This window comes from Xenia sp. Carnegie-2017, unplaced genomic scaffold, assembly GCF_021976095.1.
Source record: "Xenia sp. Carnegie-2017 unplaced genomic scaffold, XeniaSp_v1 HiC_scaffold_14, whole genome shotgun sequence".
Classification (NCBI taxonomy): Eukaryota; Metazoa; Cnidaria; class Anthozoa; order Malacalcyonacea; family Xeniidae; genus Xenia; species Xenia sp. Carnegie-2017.
Window position 1 is genome coordinate 12,293,039 of NW_025813447.1, and position 19,673 is coordinate 12,312,711.

General features: G+C 33.4%; 5 protein-coding genes and 1 non-coding gene across 8 annotated transcripts; 1 reads left to right on the forward strand and 5 right to left on the reverse strand.

Annotated features, from left to right (window-relative positions):
* The first annotated feature begins 48 nt into the window (after positions 1-48).
* Positions 49-1,336, forward strand: LOC124435663 (histamine H2 receptor-like). Its single transcript, XM_046985628.1, has one exon. It carries the CDS (start codon positions 217-219, stop codon positions 1,255-1,257), a length of 1,041 nt encoding a protein of 346 aa, XP_046841584.1. The 5' UTR covers positions 49-216; the 3' UTR covers positions 1,258-1,336.
* Positions 1,337-1,437: 101 nt separating this feature from the next.
* LOC124435660 (broad substrate specificity ATP-binding cassette transporter ABCG2-like) lies at positions 1,438-9,212 on the reverse strand. 3 transcript variants are annotated; one of them, XM_046985624.1, is made up of 17 exons: positions 8,990-9,212; positions 8,580-8,739; positions 7,415-7,474; positions 7,040-7,154; positions 6,713-6,865; positions 6,452-6,609; positions 6,199-6,350; positions 5,901-6,005; positions 5,330-5,517; positions 5,051-5,116; positions 3,617-3,699; positions 3,361-3,450; positions 2,957-3,081; positions 2,497-2,651; positions 2,065-2,154; positions 1,925-1,989; positions 1,438-1,683 (listed from the first exon to the last, which is right to left on the reverse strand). In XM_046985624.1, the coding sequence occupies exons 2-17, from the start codon at positions 8,735-8,737 to the stop codon at positions 1,539-1,541; spliced, it is 1,908 nt and encodes a 635-aa protein (XP_046841580.1). In that variant the 5' UTR covers positions 8,738-8,739; positions 8,990-9,212; the 3' UTR covers positions 1,438-1,538. The 3 variants fall into 3 exon arrangements, with proteins under 3 accessions (XP_046841580.1, XP_046841579.1, XP_046841577.1); XM_046985623.1 differs by having other exon boundaries at positions 8,580-8,784; XM_046985621.1 differs by lacking the exon at positions 8,990-9,212 and having other exon boundaries at positions 8,580-8,937.
* Positions 1,749-1,867, reverse strand: LOC124435741. The gene has a single exon (XR_006945138.1). It is a non-coding gene; the product is annotated as a 5S ribosomal RNA (ribosomal RNA).
* A 929-nt stretch (positions 9,213-10,141) lies between the features above and the next one.
* On the reverse strand, positions 10,142-13,515 carry LOC124435662 (transmembrane protein 26-like). Its single transcript, XM_046985627.1, has 7 exons — positions 13,450-13,515; positions 13,050-13,373; positions 12,616-12,763; positions 11,867-12,078; positions 11,192-11,360; positions 10,783-11,104; positions 10,142-10,630 (listed from the first exon to the last, which is right to left on the reverse strand). Exons 2-7 carry the CDS (start codon positions 13,241-13,243, stop codon positions 10,392-10,394), a joined length of 1,284 nt encoding a protein of 427 aa, XP_046841583.1. The 5' UTR covers positions 13,244-13,373; positions 13,450-13,515; the 3' UTR covers positions 10,142-10,391.
* Positions 13,516-15,160: 1,645 nt separating this feature from the next.
* On the reverse strand, positions 15,161-16,445 carry LOC124435665 (protein MIS12 homolog). Its single transcript, XM_046985630.1, is given in 3 exon segments — positions 15,161-15,746; positions 15,909-16,167; positions 16,170-16,445. Coding segments are annotated over 3 exon segments (642 nt in total). The 5' UTR covers positions 16,429-16,445; the 3' UTR covers positions 15,161-15,622.
* A 457-nt stretch (positions 16,446-16,902) lies between these two features.
* On the reverse strand, positions 16,903-19,662 carry LOC124435664 (calmodulin-lysine N-methyltransferase-like). The gene is made up of 10 exons (XM_046985629.1): positions 19,369-19,662; positions 19,236-19,297; positions 19,092-19,152; positions 18,624-18,678; positions 18,492-18,555; positions 18,116-18,176; positions 17,934-18,008; positions 17,758-17,821; positions 17,315-17,443; positions 16,903-17,059 (listed from the first exon to the last, which is right to left on the reverse strand). Exons 1-10 carry the CDS (start codon positions 19,644-19,646, stop codon positions 16,952-16,954), a joined length of 957 nt encoding a protein of 318 aa, XP_046841585.1. The 5' UTR covers positions 19,647-19,662; the 3' UTR covers positions 16,903-16,951.
* Positions 19,663-19,673: the final 11 nt, after the last annotated feature.

A 19,673-nucleotide genomic window follows, 5' to 3' on the forward strand; every position in this document is an offset into this window, starting at 1 on the left:
ATAATCAAGACTCAAGCTGACCCCTATTGTTATGTATCCATATTTTTTTTTAATTCAACGCAGACAAATTACGTATTCTTTAGAAATGCTAATTGTAATCATTCTCGATTTACGTCCGTTTTTCTATTAAATTGTTGCAAGATATATTGAGCGATAAGCAATACGAATCCAAGCAAACGATTTTGTTTTAATTTCCAATAAAGCCAAACGTAAGTAATGCAAACATTGACAAATGAAACAACAACAGAGGACGAAGGAAATGAGAGTGATGTAGCAAAATCTGGAAAAGGAATTTTTCTTTCGGCAATAACTGTAGCTACGATAATTGGAAATTCTTTATCACTACTGGCACTGATTGTGACCAAGAAATGGAATACACGATATTTGATTGTGAATTTAGCTACAACAGATTTATTATTGGGTTTAATGGTCATGCCATTTTCTACAATTTCGGCCATTAAAAACCGATGGCTTTTCAATCGATATTTGTGTGATGCTCAAGGCAGCCTGGGATTTCTACTGTGTCAAGTGTCTGTTCTGACAATTACCTGTGTGAGTATGGAACGATACATTCTCTTTCAACATGCGAGTACTCATTTTAAGTGGATGAAATCAAACTCCAAACTTATGCTATGGGTCGTGATTGTAACTTGGTTCTATGGAGGAATGTGGACATTTCTTGCGTGGCAAATACCACAATTCTCGTATCAAAGAGAGCTGTTGAATTGCGCAGTTGTTTGGCGAAACAACTTTCACTTTACCATTTCCTGTGGCGTTATAACTATGGTAATACCAATTAGTTTGATTTTGTGCTGCAACTTCAGAGTTACCATAAAAGTGAGAAAAACGCTAAAAAAAATTAATTTGAGTCGAGCACGCTCAGAAAGCGTTGCGATGAAACGGAGCATTGCGGAAGTTAAAATCTCACGCATGTTGTTGGCTGTTACTGTTGCATTTCTCCTTTGCTGGACACCATATTCATTGGCAGGACTTAGCTATCTCATATCTGAATGCAAATGGCCAAAACAATTTTATGTCGCTAGCGTTATTTCTTGCCTTTTAAACAGCGCAATTAACCCAGTTTTATATGGAACATTTGACAGACGTTGTCGACATGCTCTTGCACACATATTTTGTAAAAGAATGTTGAGAAAGCCGACAAACAGAACAGTCATTCGATTGAAAGGGTCATGTTGTGGTCCTACAAAACAACGAGCTCAACAGGTTATCCAAAGGAATAAGGATGAGTCCATATAAATGGACTCAAGAGTCCATTTGCCGGACACAAGAGGATGAAAATGATAAAAAAATCAACAAAAAACAATAGCTCCACATAAATATTTGTATGATACAGTGGACCATATTTTTATGGCAGGCAAATTGATGAGTGAATCAAAGTGATGAGTGCCTTTTATCACAGTTGGGTCACACTGGGAATTTCACGTTTGATTACACGTTGACAAATTTATTTATAAACCATTATATATTTAAAAGGTACCGAATAAAAAATATACACTATAAAAATATACTTATCCTATCTATTTTTCTTTCTTTACTCTGCGTAGTTGCATATACGTCAAAACGCAACAGACGAATGTCATGGCAAACAAAATGAACTGATTCCACCAAAGCATACCTGTATCAATACCCTGAGAATCCAAAAATTCAGAACCGGTATTGAAACTACATAAAAGAAATAGTCAATTCTCAGTTCGCCTTTTCCGGACATAAAAAAACATGAAACAAAAAGTCTACAACACGAAGTATTCCCAGGCGGTCACCCATCCAAGTACTAACTTCGCCCGACCAGGCTTAACTTCGGTGATCAGACGAGAACCGGTGCTTTCCTGGTGGTATGGCCGTAGACAACGATGGGTAAATTTTTAAGAATTTAAGAATACTACTACACAATTTATGTACTTACCAAGTAGTATTCCTATCTTTAGGACATTCGAACTGCATACCATCAAGCTCATTAATTTCTAAAATCTTTAGGAAAGCAAACGAAAAATAATTAGAGCTCTGTAGTATCTACATATGTATAAATTAGATGTGTGGTTATACCTCAAGTCCGTACTTGAATATACTCAAATATCTCATCCACGCAATCCAATCACCAAACGACTGTTGATTGATCAAAAGTCCACCAAACACCTGTAATAAAAACACGTTAATATGACAGAACAAACACTTTACTGCGTCCTGCTAAATTGAAAACTAACTTTAACCAGTGAACACACAGAGGTGGTAAAAAAGTGAGAATTTATCACAAGAATATACTCTGTATAAGTAGACGCTGAATTTTAAACAATAAATTGTTGGTCCATGGAAAAATTGCGTGGGGTTAAGGGGTGGAAGCACTTGCTCCGCGGTCTATGTTATGGACAACGTTAAACAAAAAACAAGTTAACAACAAGTCTCACAGCTATATAAATGTTAATAATCAACCAAAATTCCTTTATCGAAATTTACAGCATTTCAACTATCCCTGCTTACCAACATTATAGTATAAAGAACGGCCGCCATTAAATTGGCAACGGCGAAAATACCAAAAGTTGCACTGAATAGGAACGCAAAGCTACAACCACAGACAGTAACTTGAATAAGAGTGAGAGAAAAGATGAAAAACTTTCCAGCATCATTGTCAAACCCTAAAAAGAAGCAACGATAAATCGTTTGCATTTACCTGAACAAAAAAAAGAAATTATCATTTCAAAAAGAATATTTAAAAATTGTTTGATGGCTTCAGAGCAAATGACGAGAAAACTACAAACCACACGTAAGCTAGCCCACAATTTTTTCAATCAAGGTTGAAAGTCGTCAAAAAAGAAATTTAAAATCAAAGTCATATATACTTTCTCCAAACAAAATCCTTGCCACGTTCGGTTAAACATACATTATGTAACATAAAAAATAAACTCTTTAAAATTCAAAAGAAACAGAATATACATATCACCTGCCATCCAATATGCAATTAAACCAAACAAAAATCCAGATAATGCTCTGTAAGGAAGAAACTCGCCGAATATTTTAGCCAAAAAATAAACGGAAACTCTGTAATAACCGCTAGCGCTCTCATGTCTAAAATAAACACAAAGCAATAGTACAGGAAAATTGCAAACCCTATGAGATGAGCAAGAAAATAAAACTGTTAAGCTGATACATCATCAATAAAAAACATTTTACATTTCTCAAAACGCAAAAACAAACATTTGAAACGTTGAAATAGAGAGTTCAAAATAACAAATGCCATTACATTGGGAAATATTTGTTTTTTAGAAATTTATATTCACATGATTAGTCCAATCATTGAAGGTAATTACGAAAGTAAAAAAAACATTGTATATTTGTGATACTCACACAAATATCGGTTTCTCACGAATAAGCAATTCAATAGAATCCAGATTGGAATAGACCATGTTCATAATGATAAAGAAAAAAGCACCAACTCTACAAAGCGATGAATAAAAACAACGAATCTTGAACAAACATAAATTTTCAAACTTTCTTATGTTGCAAATGACCTGCAGCTGATTTGCACCATTTTCGCGCGTTTCTGGCGACGGTTAGGAGATCAAAACAGCAAAAATTTGCTTGGTACGGCACATAAACTAACCTATTTTGAATTCCTTTATCATCCTTTTCAATTTGAAAATACAGACCTCCAACAATTAAACCCATTGCAGACATCACAAAAAACTAAACAATAATAAATACTGTATTTTCAACTGTATGCAACATTAATTATAATTAAATGGAATCAAAAATGAGCTCACACTCTCTAACGCTGAGTACAGAATAACTCACACTATCTAAAACACTGAGTACAGAATAACTCACACTCTCTAACGCTGAGTACAGAATAACTCACACTCTCTAACACTGAGTACAGAATAACTCACACTCTCTAACGATGAGTACAGAATAACTCACACTCTCTAACGTTGAGTACAGAATAACTCACACTCTCTAACGCTGAGTACAGAATAACTCACACTCTCTAGCGCTGAGTATAGAATAACTCACACTCTTTAACGTTGAGTACAGAATAACTCACACTCTCTAACGCTGAGTACAGAATAACTCACACTCTCTAGCGCTGAGTATAGAATAACTCACACTCTCTAACGTTCAGTACAGAATAACTCACACTCTCTAACGCTGAGTACAGAATAACTCACACTCTCTAACGCTGAGTATAGAATAACTCACACTCTCTAACGTTGAGTACAGAATAACTCACACTCTCTAACGCTGAGTACAGAATAACTCACACTCTCTAACGCTGAGTATAGAATAACTCACACTCTCTAACGCTGAGTACAGAATAACTCACACTCTCTAGCGCTGAGTATAGAATAACTCACACTCTCTAACGTTCAGTACAGAATAACTCACACTCTCTAACGCTGAGTACAGAATAACTCACACTCTCTAACGCTGAGTATAGAATAACTCACACTCTCTAACGTTGACTACAGAATAACTCACACTCTCTAACGCTGAGTATAGAATAACTCACACTCTCTAACGCTGAGTACAGAATAACTCACACTCTCTAACGCTGAGTACAGAATAACTCACACTCTCTAGCGCTGAGTATAGAATAACTCACACTCTCTAACGTTGAGTACAGAATAACTCACACTCTCTAACGCTGAGTACAGAATAAGACAAACTCTCTAACGCTGAGTACAGAATAAGACACACTCTCTAACGATGAGTAAAGAATAAGACACACTCTCTAACGCTGAGTACAGAATAACTCACACTCTCTAACACTGAGTACAGAATAAGACACACTCTCTAACGCCGAGTACAGAATAAGACACACTCTCTAACGATGAGTACAGAATAAGACACACTCTCTAACGCTGAGTACAGAATAACTCACACTCTCTAACGCCGAGTACAGAATAAGACACACTCTCTAACTTTCAGTAGGTTCAGTAGGTGAATTAAAGTCAACATTCTATTCATATGAGCAAAATAGCAAAATCTTATCCGAAAATTGCTAGTTGATATAACTGAGAAGATCTAACGGTGTTACCTGGACTATTGTAGTTATTGGATTGCGGGTGAGTGAACGTACAGACCTTTGTCCAACAACACCAAGCTACAAAGAACAAAAGGCCAATTATTGTGAAGAAATGTGTAATTTTAGAAAGTGTTTGATTGTTGATGGATTTAATAATCATCAAAATTAACTACAGTATCTTAGATCAATAATTTACTTCCAGATGGGCTAGTAGTTGAAATGATGAAGGGGGCTAAGATAGTTAAATTTTCCATACTACGTTTCAATAAGCCGTAGGCTACGTAGCCCTACCTGTTTTAGCCATCCTGTAGCGTAGCGGTTCATATCTGAAAAATCCTTGTTAATATCGTCTTCTGAAGACATGTTTGCTTTCATGTTCTTGTAAATTTCTGAGACACGGGTGTTTATATTTTTACCAATTGACGATTCTTGGAACTTTTTGGCCAGATCAAGAACTGTAGTAGTGCCCTTTTCCACATCTTAAGACATATTTTAATGAGAGGTTTGGTAACCAAATAAAACTAATGCAAAGCAAACACAAATAACATGAAACAAGACATGAATAATAACAAGACATGAAACTGTCGACATGAATAATGTCGACAGTTGAAATTTTATAAGGAATCAATAAGGCAAAGCAAAGATTTTTAGAAAACTCGTCATACGTATGTAATGAAGACACAATATGAACTTTGCGTTAATAAGACAATAGTCGATTAAGAATCACTGATACAACAGAGTAATTTTATCTGTACTGTACACTTGTACTTTAAAGTCACTTGTGAATATAAATAATGTTCATAAAAACTATAGAAAACCTTGAAGGTCCATTGTAAACTGATTCAATGTTTTCATCTGTTACCTTTTTCAGCCATTTCTTCGTCTGATAGCGAGCTCTGATCTCTCACCATGTTAATGACATCCAAGAAAAAGTCAGGGGGGTTATTGTGTGGTTCACACTCGTAACCTGTCGCATAATGCAAAGTCAGGGGGGTTATTGTGTGGTTCACAGTCGTAACCTGTCGCATAATGCAAAGTTAGGGGCACATGATGCTAACGGAAAGTGATAATAAGAACGAAGAAAAAGCCGCCTGATTGGTATGTACCTGAAAAGTTTTTTTTCACTATAGATTATTAAAACAATTTGACGACGTATTTACCAATTTCTTCAAAGTGTTGCAAAGCATTATGGGCTGGTCCATTATAGATCATATGACCGTCGCCAAGGAGACAAACGTAATCAAACAACTTGAAAATCGCATATCTTGGTTGATGAATGGAGAAAATTATGGTGTTTCCCTTTCGACTGAGACTTTAAAAAACAATGCCAAAAAAAATTGTTAAAGAAAGTTTTGATCATTCTAAATGAACAGCGTGGGAATGAAGCATCATCAATTCTGTTAACTAACATACTTGTATAACAGTTGCATAACACTCGATGCAGTTGATGCATCAAGACCTGTTGTTGGTTCATCCAGAAATAAAACATTAGGAGATGTAATTAGCTCCATTCCAATACTTGTGCGTCTCTTCTCCCCCCCTGATATTCCTCGAACAATCTCATTACCAACCTGTAGAGTAAACATATAAAATTTAGCTCGTTATAGGGTTGCCTGACAGTCCAGGAGGGGGGAAAAGTACATACTATCTATCACGAAATACGATTGTTAATACCTTTGAGTTAGCAACTTTACTCAGACCCAGTTCTTCAACGAGTTTATCAACTTCATGAGCTTTTTCATCAGATGTCATTGTAGACGGCAGACGTAGAGAAGCAGAAAAGTAGATATTTTCTCTGACAGTGAGCAAAGGCATAAGCACATCATGCTGAAATTCAAAAGATTCTCATGCTTAAAATTCCTAGTATTATAAATTCTCCAGGCATGCTCATATATGGCTTCAAAATATAAAGAAAACGAAGTAAATGTACAAAAAGACAAAATCACCGGGATTTTACAATCTTATCCAACATTTCACAACAACTGCACATTTATTAATTACTTGCACAACATATCCCGTCATTCTTCGGAAGTTGGATGGTTTTTTCGCGCCATTCACCATTATATCACCAGTCACGAGAGTCGTATCTTTACGATCTGCGAGCATGTCTAAGGTTCTAGCAACATTGAAATTAATAAAATATCAAATAATCTCTCAAATAATCTCCGATCAGGTCTAATCATTTTTAAATCACCTGACGTCAAATACATGAATAAGTTTGACAAAAATATTTATTTAGTGAGTGACAAATAATATTGTTGTCGCATTTTTTGCATTGCCAATAGCGTTTGTGAAACAGGGCAGTGAAAGCAAGTTGGGATACTGGTGCTATCGTTTACAGGATATCGATTACAACAAAAAAATCTATGAACTTACGTTGTTTTTCCACATCCAGTCGGACCAAGGATGGCGTTCATACCAGGAAAGAATATTCCACTAAAGATTTTATGTAATTGTTCACGAAATCTGTTTTCAACATTGACATAAATTCATGAATTGTAAGTGTGTTACAATGAACACACAGTGAACTTCAATGTAATATTTTCCAGGACCCGGTTTAGCAAAAGATTGCCGTTCCAATAAGCTTTGCAACGAGAAGAGTTTGGGAAAACGAGGTGCACTTGACTAAGTTTTGAGTACACACGAGTTATCTATGCTTAGCAATAGGATAAGTCACGTTCATAAAGAAGCAAATTGCCTACACAAGAAATATATTTATGCGAAAGATGAAAGTTCTCGTGTTTGCAGGGCTTTAAATATTTTGAAGTTTTACGCAAGGACACAAATCTGGGAACGAGGCGGAAGGGACGCCCCCAGTTTTCAGAAAATGAATGATTTCAAACTGCACAACATTAGGAAATCTACTGTAGCACCGACACCCTGCAACCCTCCCCACCCTCACACTTTTCAAAACAGATTTGCGCATTTGGTTATACATCACATGACTGTAAACAAGCATCAACGCCATTGCACGTGAGATGAAACTTTACATAAATTATTTGATTTGATAAAAACAAGTTACGTAATCAGTTATGAAAATACTTTAAATAAATTTGCCAACATCTGAACTGCCAACTCAAAAGCAATATTAAACAGGGTGATAAAGATCTTTTTGCACAAAAATATCTGCTTCATCATCATATTTGACATTGCTTTTGACGTCAAGCTTTATCGCCTTTAATAAATCGATACATCCATTTCATAGATATTTAAATTGATTCAAATTAATTGAATAACTTGTAAAAATGTTAAAAAGTAAATGAAGTAAATGGTTTGAACCCATTTACAAACATGTAAAATTGTTAAAATTAAACCTTCTCAATTTGATCACTTAACAAGGAAAGTTTCTAGTAAGCTATAAAACCGTTAAAGACATTCCCACGTTACAGACTTACAGCTTCTGCTTGGCTAAACTCAGGATGTATAATTTATTTCATTCACATTTGCTTCATGTAATTTAACAATGTAATTTAATATTTAAAAATTAAACATTTAAAATAAACACTAATTACTTGTTTACCTATAACAACTTTAAACTTACCTAATCCCTTTGACAATTTCTTTTTTAATTTTCTCTCGTTTCACCTTTAATTCAACAGTGTATTTTAAATCATGGAAGGAAATTGTGGTCCCACGAACAAAACCGTCGTTGTAAACTTCGCCGTTTTTTTTCGTCGCCCCATTATTTCTTGTTGCCATCTCTATGTCATTAGTATAAGCTGCATTTTCAATGGAAACATGTATTCCTGTTTCGAAATCATTGTTTCCATTTTTTAGTTTATCTTCTCTTATAGAATGAATGCTGACAAGCTCGGCCATCTTGTACACAGACAATTTAGTTCAAGTCAAAACAAGAATTTACATACTGTTGCTTATGTAATGCTGTGTTAAATGTCAACATTCTACAAAACAATTATGTTAAGTCACGCGGACAAAGCCTGTCTCACATACCTTTTCCTTCAGCGGTTCGTCTTGAATTCAAAACACCATAACAACGATCGACTTCACTTGTTAGAAATATCTTAAAAATTTCTTAGCAATTTTAGGATTTCCATCAAGTATTTCGACTTTCAAAGATATTTATTGTGACGCAACTTATGTTTCTTACGACAGTCTAACCCTAGACCAGCTACAGAGCAGAAATACACAACTTTGAAGTTTGAACGACTAAATAATTTTCATAATGAAATTCTATTCTTGTTTGAAATGTTCTTATTAATTTATGCACAAAACAAGTACATTGTCACAACGGGGGAGGCATGGTCGAAGGCAAACTGGCAAAGTAATGATTCTTGCATGTGAAGAGTGAAGTATCCAGCAAATATGTGAAAAGCAAAAATAGCGATATTGGGTAATTTTTCCCACTCTTACCTTTCACCTTTTATTACAAGCCAGTCTGGCCAAACCGAACACATAAGGAATCTTTTAATCGCAAAATTTTAACTGCATAATAATCTATTGTTTAAATAAGTGTCAAACTTTTAAAAAAATTAACAATTACGTAAATCAACTTAAGCAGAAAAAAGACATTAAAATTATTTACATTATAAAAGCCTAATATAAAAAATTTTATACATCATAGACAAAAGGGGAGTTGTGTACAAAATCACATGTCGACGATGTAGTTTAAGCTATGTCAAGTCCCGTGTGGGTGGAAATCACTATAGTTTATGTAATGACAGTTGCAAATGGAAAATGTATGTATAGTAGCGAGTTCGTCAAGATCTACGACACACCTTTAATGACTCAAGAAGCATTGTAAATTATGCCATTAAATCTCTAAACACTATAGACGAATATTGGAGTCGCCATAGGCGTACGGGACGGGGGCAGCTGCCCCCTTATGAAAGTTTGAAGATTGAAAAGTTGAGCAAACTTTAAAAGTTAGTCGGGCGAAAATGTGGCGCAACCTTCATTATGAGTTGGAGAAAATATTTACTGCCCCCTCCCCAGAAACGATAGCTCCCATACGCCTATGGGACTCGTGGACTTAGTATCAAAATAGAAGATAGTATACTATTGTAGTTTAAATTGATAGTTCAAAACTTTATGCAAATATTTTTTGATAATTAGGCTTTTTTATCATGTATATAATTTCAATATCTTTTTTCTGCTTCCGTTGATTTACGCTATTGTTCATTAGCCAGTATGTTTAAATGATAGTTATTTCCAACCTGAAGATAGTATACAAAATACCGAACTATATTGTTTTTATACTGTTGTTGGCTTTTATATTAAAGACTCAACTATACCTTAGATTATTACAAAACGTACTTTTAAAAAATTGCGTAGCTAGCCCATAACTTCTATATAATGCCTTATAAACTCATCTCGTCCATTTCCGTGGTCTAGTCTAACTTGGTAAACTTTTCTCTTCCTTTTTCTGAAGTCTGGACACCAACCTGATGACGTAATTGGTCTTTTGAACTGATTTTTTAGCAGTTTGTACATTACGCAATCTAACGATCTCATCTTCCTGGAATAAATCGTGTTCATCCTCCGGCGGTCGACAGCAAAGAACACATATTCGATAAACTTGTAACGTGACAAGTAGAGCGTTTTTAGCGGTAAGAAATAGGAATGTGCCACTACCTAAAGATATTTAAAATAAGAAGATTGAAGAAAGAATTGAATGATCAAATAATGCTTTATGTTTTGTTTGTGAGACATGTAAGTGAGCAAGAAAAAACTTTATGGGAATTTTCATGTTTGGATGTTTTTTTTGTTTATTTTTACATCCTTACCTTTAACTTTGTAATACGAAACCAAAAGAAGACGTACAATCAAAAATGGTCCATCTTGTAACAACATTGGCGTCAACAATTGAATCAAGTTCAAATTCCTATGAACAAACTCCTGAAAGCCTGTTAAAGCTTTCGAGAAAGCTTGAATAACACTTTTGTGATTTGACTTCTCGTTCGTTTCGTTCATTTGGCCATTTTCCATTGAAATTTCATCGAGTTTTTGATCACTCTTCAATTTCAACTGAAGATTGTTAAGCCTTTCCTTTTGCCTTTCTATTGCCTTCTTATGCGCTAATTTGTGAGAATACAAAGCAGGAGCAACCTAAGATGAAAGTTGAAGAAACTCAGTCAGCTTGAATAGTAGTTTATCTAGTTTTCTCATTCATAAATTTTTCTCTACTTTATATACCTGATAAGATTTTACTTTAAAAGTGCGTTCTTCCTCTCTTAAATCAGCTTGTTTTATGAGTTGTTCCTTCAATTCTTTGCGATCTTTTGCTCGCGTTTCTACCGCCATGATAGTGAACGAGAACTGAAGAAGGCTCATTGACCAAACAATAAGAATTGCACGAACCAATCTAATATTGACATGAATGCAAATCATTATGGCAGCTATATTTATAATCCATGATGTTTTCTGTTATCAGTAACTTCTTCAGTAAGACATTTGATAGCATCGTCAGATCACACATCAGACTCACATAAAATATTTCACTCCTTCAACGCTCGTGTCTATAGAACTGACTGTCTTTGTCAGTAACGACCTTACAATGAAACTTGAATCCTTACATACTCCAGTTTGGTGTCCTAATTCAAAATGACTTAATATTTATGTTTATATAATCTAGTCCAGTGTCTTCATCAGGAGTGTCTTCAGTGATGTCAATACTAGAAATTTTGCACATTCCAGTCTCGAGTCACCAGTGGAAGTAATCTGATGTTTATCTTTGAGTCCATATGTACTCACGTCTAGTTTCTTCAAAAATGAGTGATTAGATTTTGAAAACTTTTATTTAACTCATTGTACATTCTATTTAAGTTTGATGAGATAAAAACACAAATCTATAATTTAATGAAAACGCACCGAATATTGCTGCCAACAGCAGGATCTTCATAAATTTCAGTCAATTCGACTATATCAGCTGCCGTTGCAATATAAACCAATAGCAAGCTAGATAGCTGGTCACGTGTTATTTCTCCCTTCGGTAACATCCACCTTCCAACAACTAAGAGCAGAACAAATGTTTGGTCGAGAATCGAAAGTTGAGATTCGTCGTTTGTTGATGCTTGAAATATCTGAAACACAAAAATTTCTTTGATTCATCGTTCATACTATTACAACACAGGTATAATGATGAGAGTTTATTGATTTGTTAAGTAGAATCCTCACTATGACATAAGTATATAGAGATCGGGTACATTGATTTCTTATGCACCATCCACATTATGACATTATCATAAGTATAATGAAGTCGTATACATTGATTTCTTATGCACCATCCACAGTATGACATTATCATAAGTATATAGACATCGGGTACATTGATTTCTTATGCACCATCCACAGTATGACATTATCATAAGTATAATGAAGTCGTGTACATTGATTTCTTATGCAACATCCCACTATATAAAGCTCAGTTCTGCTTAAGAAATAAATAAATCACTTAATAGGCTACTGTTTCGCATTGTTGTAGTAAGAAAATTTCCTCAATCCTCCTTTAAATTCGTCATGATATGCGATGAAAAAATTGCTCATTATAACGGAAACTAAATGACAATCTCTAAGTTATACGTTTTAGCTACACGAATCATGGCAGTTCTGTTCGATACCTCCTCAAAAAGATTGGTGCCATTAATATTCGTGGAACAAGTAATTCCTATCCGCGTGTTTTTTTGTACACATTCCACCAACTGTAGACGCAGCAACCAAAAACATGGAACCTCAGTTATAGTGTATATAAAGATACTTGGACAAAACCTAAAAAGATCATGACAGAAGTGACGTTGGGACTTGATTTATTGTGCACTCAAGTTCACTGTCATATACATGCTTATATATTTAGTTCATATACATGCTTAAGTTATAATTACGTTATCTAAATGTTGAGTCCACAGTTCAAGTGAACCTGACTCATATAGCAACTCGAATGAAGATTTCACATCACAAGTTGTGATCTTATTTCGAAATGATCTTTAAGAGCTTATTTATATTGTATGTGGCGACCTGTGATTATAAATTGATTTTTATAGGTCGTTCAACTTACCAATAATATTCGTTGCCTCGACGGTAAAACACAGTGACACTGGTCTCTATAACAAGCATAGAGAGAATAACGAGAAATATCCAGTAGCTTGTGTCTTGCTTCACCTGTGTCAGCCACCATATGAGAAAAAATGCGTGAAGAACAAAAACCAGACGACTCAAAAATGCGGCTAGGTATGTGAAAATTCGTTCCATTTTAAAATAACAAATAAGTACTAGCTTTAGTAGCAATTACGTTCGATGACAGATTTCCAGGAAATATTGCTGAAGACCTTTAATTTTACGTATTGCAACAATACAAGAAAATCTTCAATCTGCAATAGCCCTACAAGAGAAGAAACAAAACTACAATGAATTCTACATAGTCATTTATGAGTATAACATCTTAACTAGTCTCTTACTTCATTAAAACAGTGAAAACGTCATTCTATTGGAAACACTTTCAATATAATTTATCGTCGTGATTTAAATAATGAGAATTCAGAAAGTTTTTTGATTTCATTTCATCATAACTTCCAACAAACTCTGTAAAATGACCAAACAAATCAAATTTCTGTGGTAAATTCTTAAGTTGTCAAGGTAAACAGAACTTTCAATCTTTAAATGCAACAGATTAAAGTATTGACATAGACCTGACATTACAAAGAAATAAGTTGAGTAGGTAAAATTAAGTTAGTTGATTTATAATAACGTAAAACCGGGCGTATAACATTTAACTTTCATATCATTCATTACTATTTTTAAAAAATATTCTGGTTGCTGAAATAATAGCTTGTTATCAGTGAAGAGAACAAAGACCACAGCTAATTTAGCAAAATAAAATAAGATATTAACAGTGAAAGCACAATGCAGCTCTGACTCAGTTTGATTGCATTCGCTGTAATAATAGATCTCATACAACGTTAATAAATGAAAAATTTTATCCAAAATGGGAGGGCTGAGCTATTTTATTGTTTCTAAAACACATTTTCACGTCACTTTCATTGCAGTTTTGGCAAATCCTTTTCTTTAAGAAAGAAAAAATACGACAATAAAAACCATCTGCGTCAAAATATCTTATGAACTATATTTCAATTCAAATTACATGATATAATTACCTTTACGATTATACGGAGCTTTTCTTCAAAGGAAGCCAAATCGTGGAAAACTTTGAAATGTAAAACCCTTTACGCACATAACTGATAATTCTACTTTCCATAAAGAATTGAAGATATTTAAAGTTGAAGGTAACTCGTCAACTTGGCTTATATTTTTCTTATATTTGTAATCTATTGGAATAAAAATGAGAGAATTCACTAAACAAAAGATAAAATTGATTGGAAAGATCAAGAAACAGTCTAAATGCAAATCACAAGAGAGAAAACATAAATTTTACTTATCCTCACTTGCTGTGAATACGCCAGTCCAATACAATAAAAATAGAGTTACTGAACATCCTTTTGCAATGTTGCCGCCACGTAAGATTCAGTAATTTCTCATAGTTATATGAAAATCTTTCATCGTCGAGTCATCATTAGAAGAAGTCAACGGTTCAACACAACCGTCTTTAGAAAGTGAATATCGCGCTATAAAAATGCATTCACTGCATTTTGAGACAGATGCGTTAAATTATAATAAAGATAAAGGTGTCTAGGATTATAACAATCTGTCACACAAGTTAAAACATGGATGAATATAAATTTAAGACTGTTTGAGCAAGCAAACGAAGGATTTTTGTTTGTTTTGAAACAACGTAAACTTTTAAAATTATTGGCACAAACAACACGAGGTGTTCAACGTAAGTTGTTGAACTCTTTTTCTCTACTTTCCTTGTTTTAGGTAATGTTAAAATATATGATTTTGTCCAAGACTTTAAAGTTTTGATGATGATAGTAATTTTATAAGCCAAGCCATTTGTGTAGTATGAATTGATACATATCTTTCAACAGTAATATGTCATGAAATTTCATTTATTTTGACTTAAATGAATTTTCTTAAACTTTTACGGTAAATGGTTTGAACCCGGGAGTATCGTTACATGTTTGTAAATGTAACGTCACTCAACAACAAGAAAAACAGTCCTTCTCAGGTCTATACCAACCTGGACGATCTACATTTACAAACATTAAACTATTACCTTATCAACTGCCCTCATGACAGAGAAAAATGTAATGATTTTCATTAAATAAACTTCTCATACATAACAATTATCTTAAATCTATCACAAAACAATTAGATGCTTGTTTTCTCATGCAAATGCTGCAGTGGCTAGCAAGTTCTATAGTCTTCTTTCATATCCACAGCAATTTATGATGCAAAGTGTACATTGTAAAAAAATTATGATTAAATGTTCATTTACCTTACTAATATTTCACATACAAATACACAGTAGTTGTTCATGGCAGAATTTACTTTAGCTTCTATAATTTTGGTGAAATTATTGTTAGGTGTATCGCTAAGACTTCATTCCTTTACTTTGTTACAAAGTCTTACTTTGCTACTTTTTATCACAATATAAAAAGTTAATCATCTGTCTCTGGTCTCATACAACTGATACAAGTCACCTGTAATAAGAAACTTAATACAAAACTTGTATTATGAACTTTTGTTTTCAAGAAGTTTAGTGACTTTTGATCTTGTCATCAAAACAAGGTTGAGTGCTTCTTTTATGCCATTTTTATTGAGTACATCATTTATCTGATCAAACCATTGCTCTAACCTAAAACCAAAGTCCCATTGAGGACACAATGTAAACGCACTTTTTTGAATTACAATGAACGCATTTTAGTGACTACACTAACAGCTTGAGAGAAAATATATATTTATGAATACATGAGCAATAAATGGTCAAATAAAATAGGTGGTAAAAAAGTCAATATACCTTTTAACTTCATCTAGTATAACCCCTAACTTGTTCTTTTCTTTAAGGAAAAGCTGTCGAAAGCGAACTTCTTCAAGAATATCATGTTTCAGTTGATGGATTTCTTCATCGAGGGACGTTTCATTCTCATCAATTTTATCGTCTTTATATCTTCCATGAACCTCATCCTCGGGTAACAAAATATCCGATGGAATCGAGAGAACATTTCTAATCAAAAACATCTCCATTCGATCAATTCCTTTGTCGACATTTTGATAGCACTTTTAATCAAATCCTTACAACCATCTTGTATTTTAAAACTAGAAACTGGGTCATCTTTAGCGAGTTCCTCTTCCAAAACCTTCCCAACTTCTTTGAAGAATTCTTTAATGTAAACATTAACAGCATTGTAAATACCGTCGATAAGTGAGACCGGTGTGAATCCAAAAAACTGAGTAACGTACTCGTAATCTTCTACTGTGGTGGTCGTGGCCAATTCTTTTTTCGGAATTGGACCTTCGAATTTCGAAATATCCGCCATTTTAGTTAGTAACCTGCCGCACCTTGTTGCAGGTTAAAACAACTGTTGCCGACAGTTGCTGTTACCATTGCTATTACCATAGATATGGCTATTACCATAGATTTCTAGTTGTTACTAGTGCTTGTTACGTTGAAAGTTCATATCAACAAACCATAAGGGGGTGTTATTATTTGTGCATGTTTTACCACAGTTTAGTTAAAGAAAGCCAGAAAGTCAGAGACCATGATTACACAAATTTTCGACGTTATTTGGCAATTGCAAATGACCAATATGAAGGGAATGATTTGAACCAGGGTCACCCATCCAGGTTAGTAGAGTCCTGAGAAGAACTTGTTTTAGCCATCTTGTCAAAATGTCAGTGAAAAACAACACAGCCACCAACAGTTCTCAGAAGTCTGATGTAAAACGTTTAAAAGCCATTATGCATAATTTAGCATGAAATTTTCAGCAGTAATACAAGACAAGATAAAAATATTAACTGCAATAAGTATATATTATATTTAATATTTTATAATTTTGCAATTTATGACATTTCCGACTCAATCTTGTTTAACACGTTTTGATTTTTTCTCATTTTGACAAGAACAGGGAAATTTTTAACGACTTCTGATGAACTCAAATCCTGCTTTTCCTAAAATAGAAACACAGCAAAGAAATGAAAAAGACTACTGACAATGTGCTGAAATGCTGTGTTTGTTTACTCAAGAGAGTGAAACCTACCCTTGCTATCACTTTTATCTACAGATAACAACATCTTTATTGAAAGAAGTCACATACATCCATTATGCACAAAAGCCACAAGGATTTGTGTATTTTAAATGAATTCAATGAACATGTGTACTGTATCTCTTTGTGGATAAGCTATGCCAATGTTTATAATACAAACCTTAGAATAAGAGGACCAAATTAGACTATCAAAGTTCTCCTTCAGTTCCCAAGTAAACAATTTTCTTGCTTTGCTAAGAAAGTGCTCAATAGATAAACCTCGACGAGGTGATAAAATCCAAACCTCACCCTGCAGAAAAAACAAAATTTGCAATTCAGTATAAGGGAATTGTCTTGGCTAAAGAAATTAGTGATTGTTTAAAATTTCAAGGACAAATGACTTTCAATAAAAGCCAAGATGAATATGATGTAAATAACAAAGCATTTGAACTTGCAACATTTAAGAATTTAACAATTTAATATTTGCAAATAATAACAATTTAACAATTTAGTATTTGCAAATAATAACAATTTAACAATTTAATATTTGCAAATAATAACAATTTAACAATTTAATATTTGCAAATAATAACAATTTAACGACTACTATGGGACCAATCTTACTTCTGATTTTAAAACTTTGTCCATAACAGTCAACAGATTTTCATGGAATTCTTCTTTGAACAAACTGAATGTGTATAAATGAACTGCTTCATATGTTATCCATTTTTACTCTCACAGAATAAAACATTAAAAATAAAGTATGTATTAGAAATATTTCTAAAAGTTGCAAATCTCACCAGTCTGCAACCATAATATAATCAAAACAACTCTTTAAATTTTCATAGTCTTCAACAACATGCCATCTTAGCTGCCTAAATATTATTTTAACAAAACTTACATAATGCAATGCAACAAATGAACAAGAAAATATTGGTGAATGAACTTATTGTTAGTTATTACTAAAAAATATTTTTCATACTTAACGTTTATATTTGATGCACCAAACCTTTCTTTGTTCACTTTAACAATAACATTAAGATCTGACAAAATTTGTAGTTAAGAAAATATTAGCTGATTTCTACACTAAACTAGTAAAACAATTAAAGTGCAAAAACCAAATTGACTTTAAGTGTTTTCCATAATTAAATAGATGCAATATTATGTACAAAATTTTATAAAATAGCCTTTTATTGAAAACATGAGCATGGTATGACTGCATGCTTAAAAAACCTATGTTTCTATAACTCTAGAAACACATAAATTGTCTTCTATTTTATTGAAAATTTAATATATCCCTGTTTATGTGTCTAAAGTTTAGACTCTAAACTCTAAACTATGAATTTCATTGAAGATACTCTTCACACATTCCTTATTTCCATCTGTCACAAGAACACTGGATACTTCAGATGACAAGCCAAGCTGGAGTAAATACATCAAATGCTTATTAAAAAATATATAAGCTAAAAATTTTGTCATTTTCAGCTTACCATCATTCCTGTAAGTCCAGTCATTCCAGCACCAATTTCACAAACATGTTTTCCTCTAAACAATAAAACATAACTGTGACGTTCTCGCTTAAAAAACATTTGGACAAAACACAACAATTCCTCAAAATTTACTTGACTAGCAATCAGTAATGAACTTATTAACGCAAACCTCAACACTATCACTTATCTTTGACAAACTCAAAAATTTACTGAAGTCAAAGATCGAGAGAAAAAAGATGAGCATGCTTATAGAAAAATCATTGACATGCTTAAAGTGTCTTAGACTGTAGGATGCTCTATACAATATCAAAATAAACTTTACTCTTACAATACAAAATTTTCAGCAAATATACAACTCATTTCTTTAGAAAATAAAATCGATTCATTATTTTTAAAGTGATTGAACACAAAAATATTTGCGTTGCAGGGTTAAAAAACAATGTAGCTGGCTTCTTTGTTGATTCAAACCTGAAATCATTTGAAGACTTTATACATAAATATGCCAAAATTTCTTCTGATGGCCATACACCTAAATTAACAGTAGCTAAAATTAGATAATAATTTTTACCACAAAACAGACAAAAAATTTTTTGAAGATGTTTTAATACACACGTATATTCCCAGTGTTATCAAATCCTATTGCGTCACTCCAATCGACAGGTCGAGAACGTTGTCTAGTTTTAATGAGAATTACATAAACACACACTGAAATGACACAACTTCTGTACTTTATATTTATCCATACCTGACATGGAGACGACATTCAGGAAAGAGATTACTGTCATATTCAAACCAGTCATAATCGCTTTCAGGATCATCTGAATCTGCAGAGATGTCGTTATGGATAACATTCATATGTTGAAGTATTCTAGAGGTAAATAGCTGAAAAGCATGAACACGCTTATCTTGAACAATTAGTTTTTTGTTGTGAACAAAATGTTGTAAAATTTTCCATTTGTTTTGGAAACGGTTGCGATCTGATTTTAAAATTTCGCTCTCTTCCATAAAGTCAAAATCCCGCATTACAATTACTTCATGTTATACAAGATA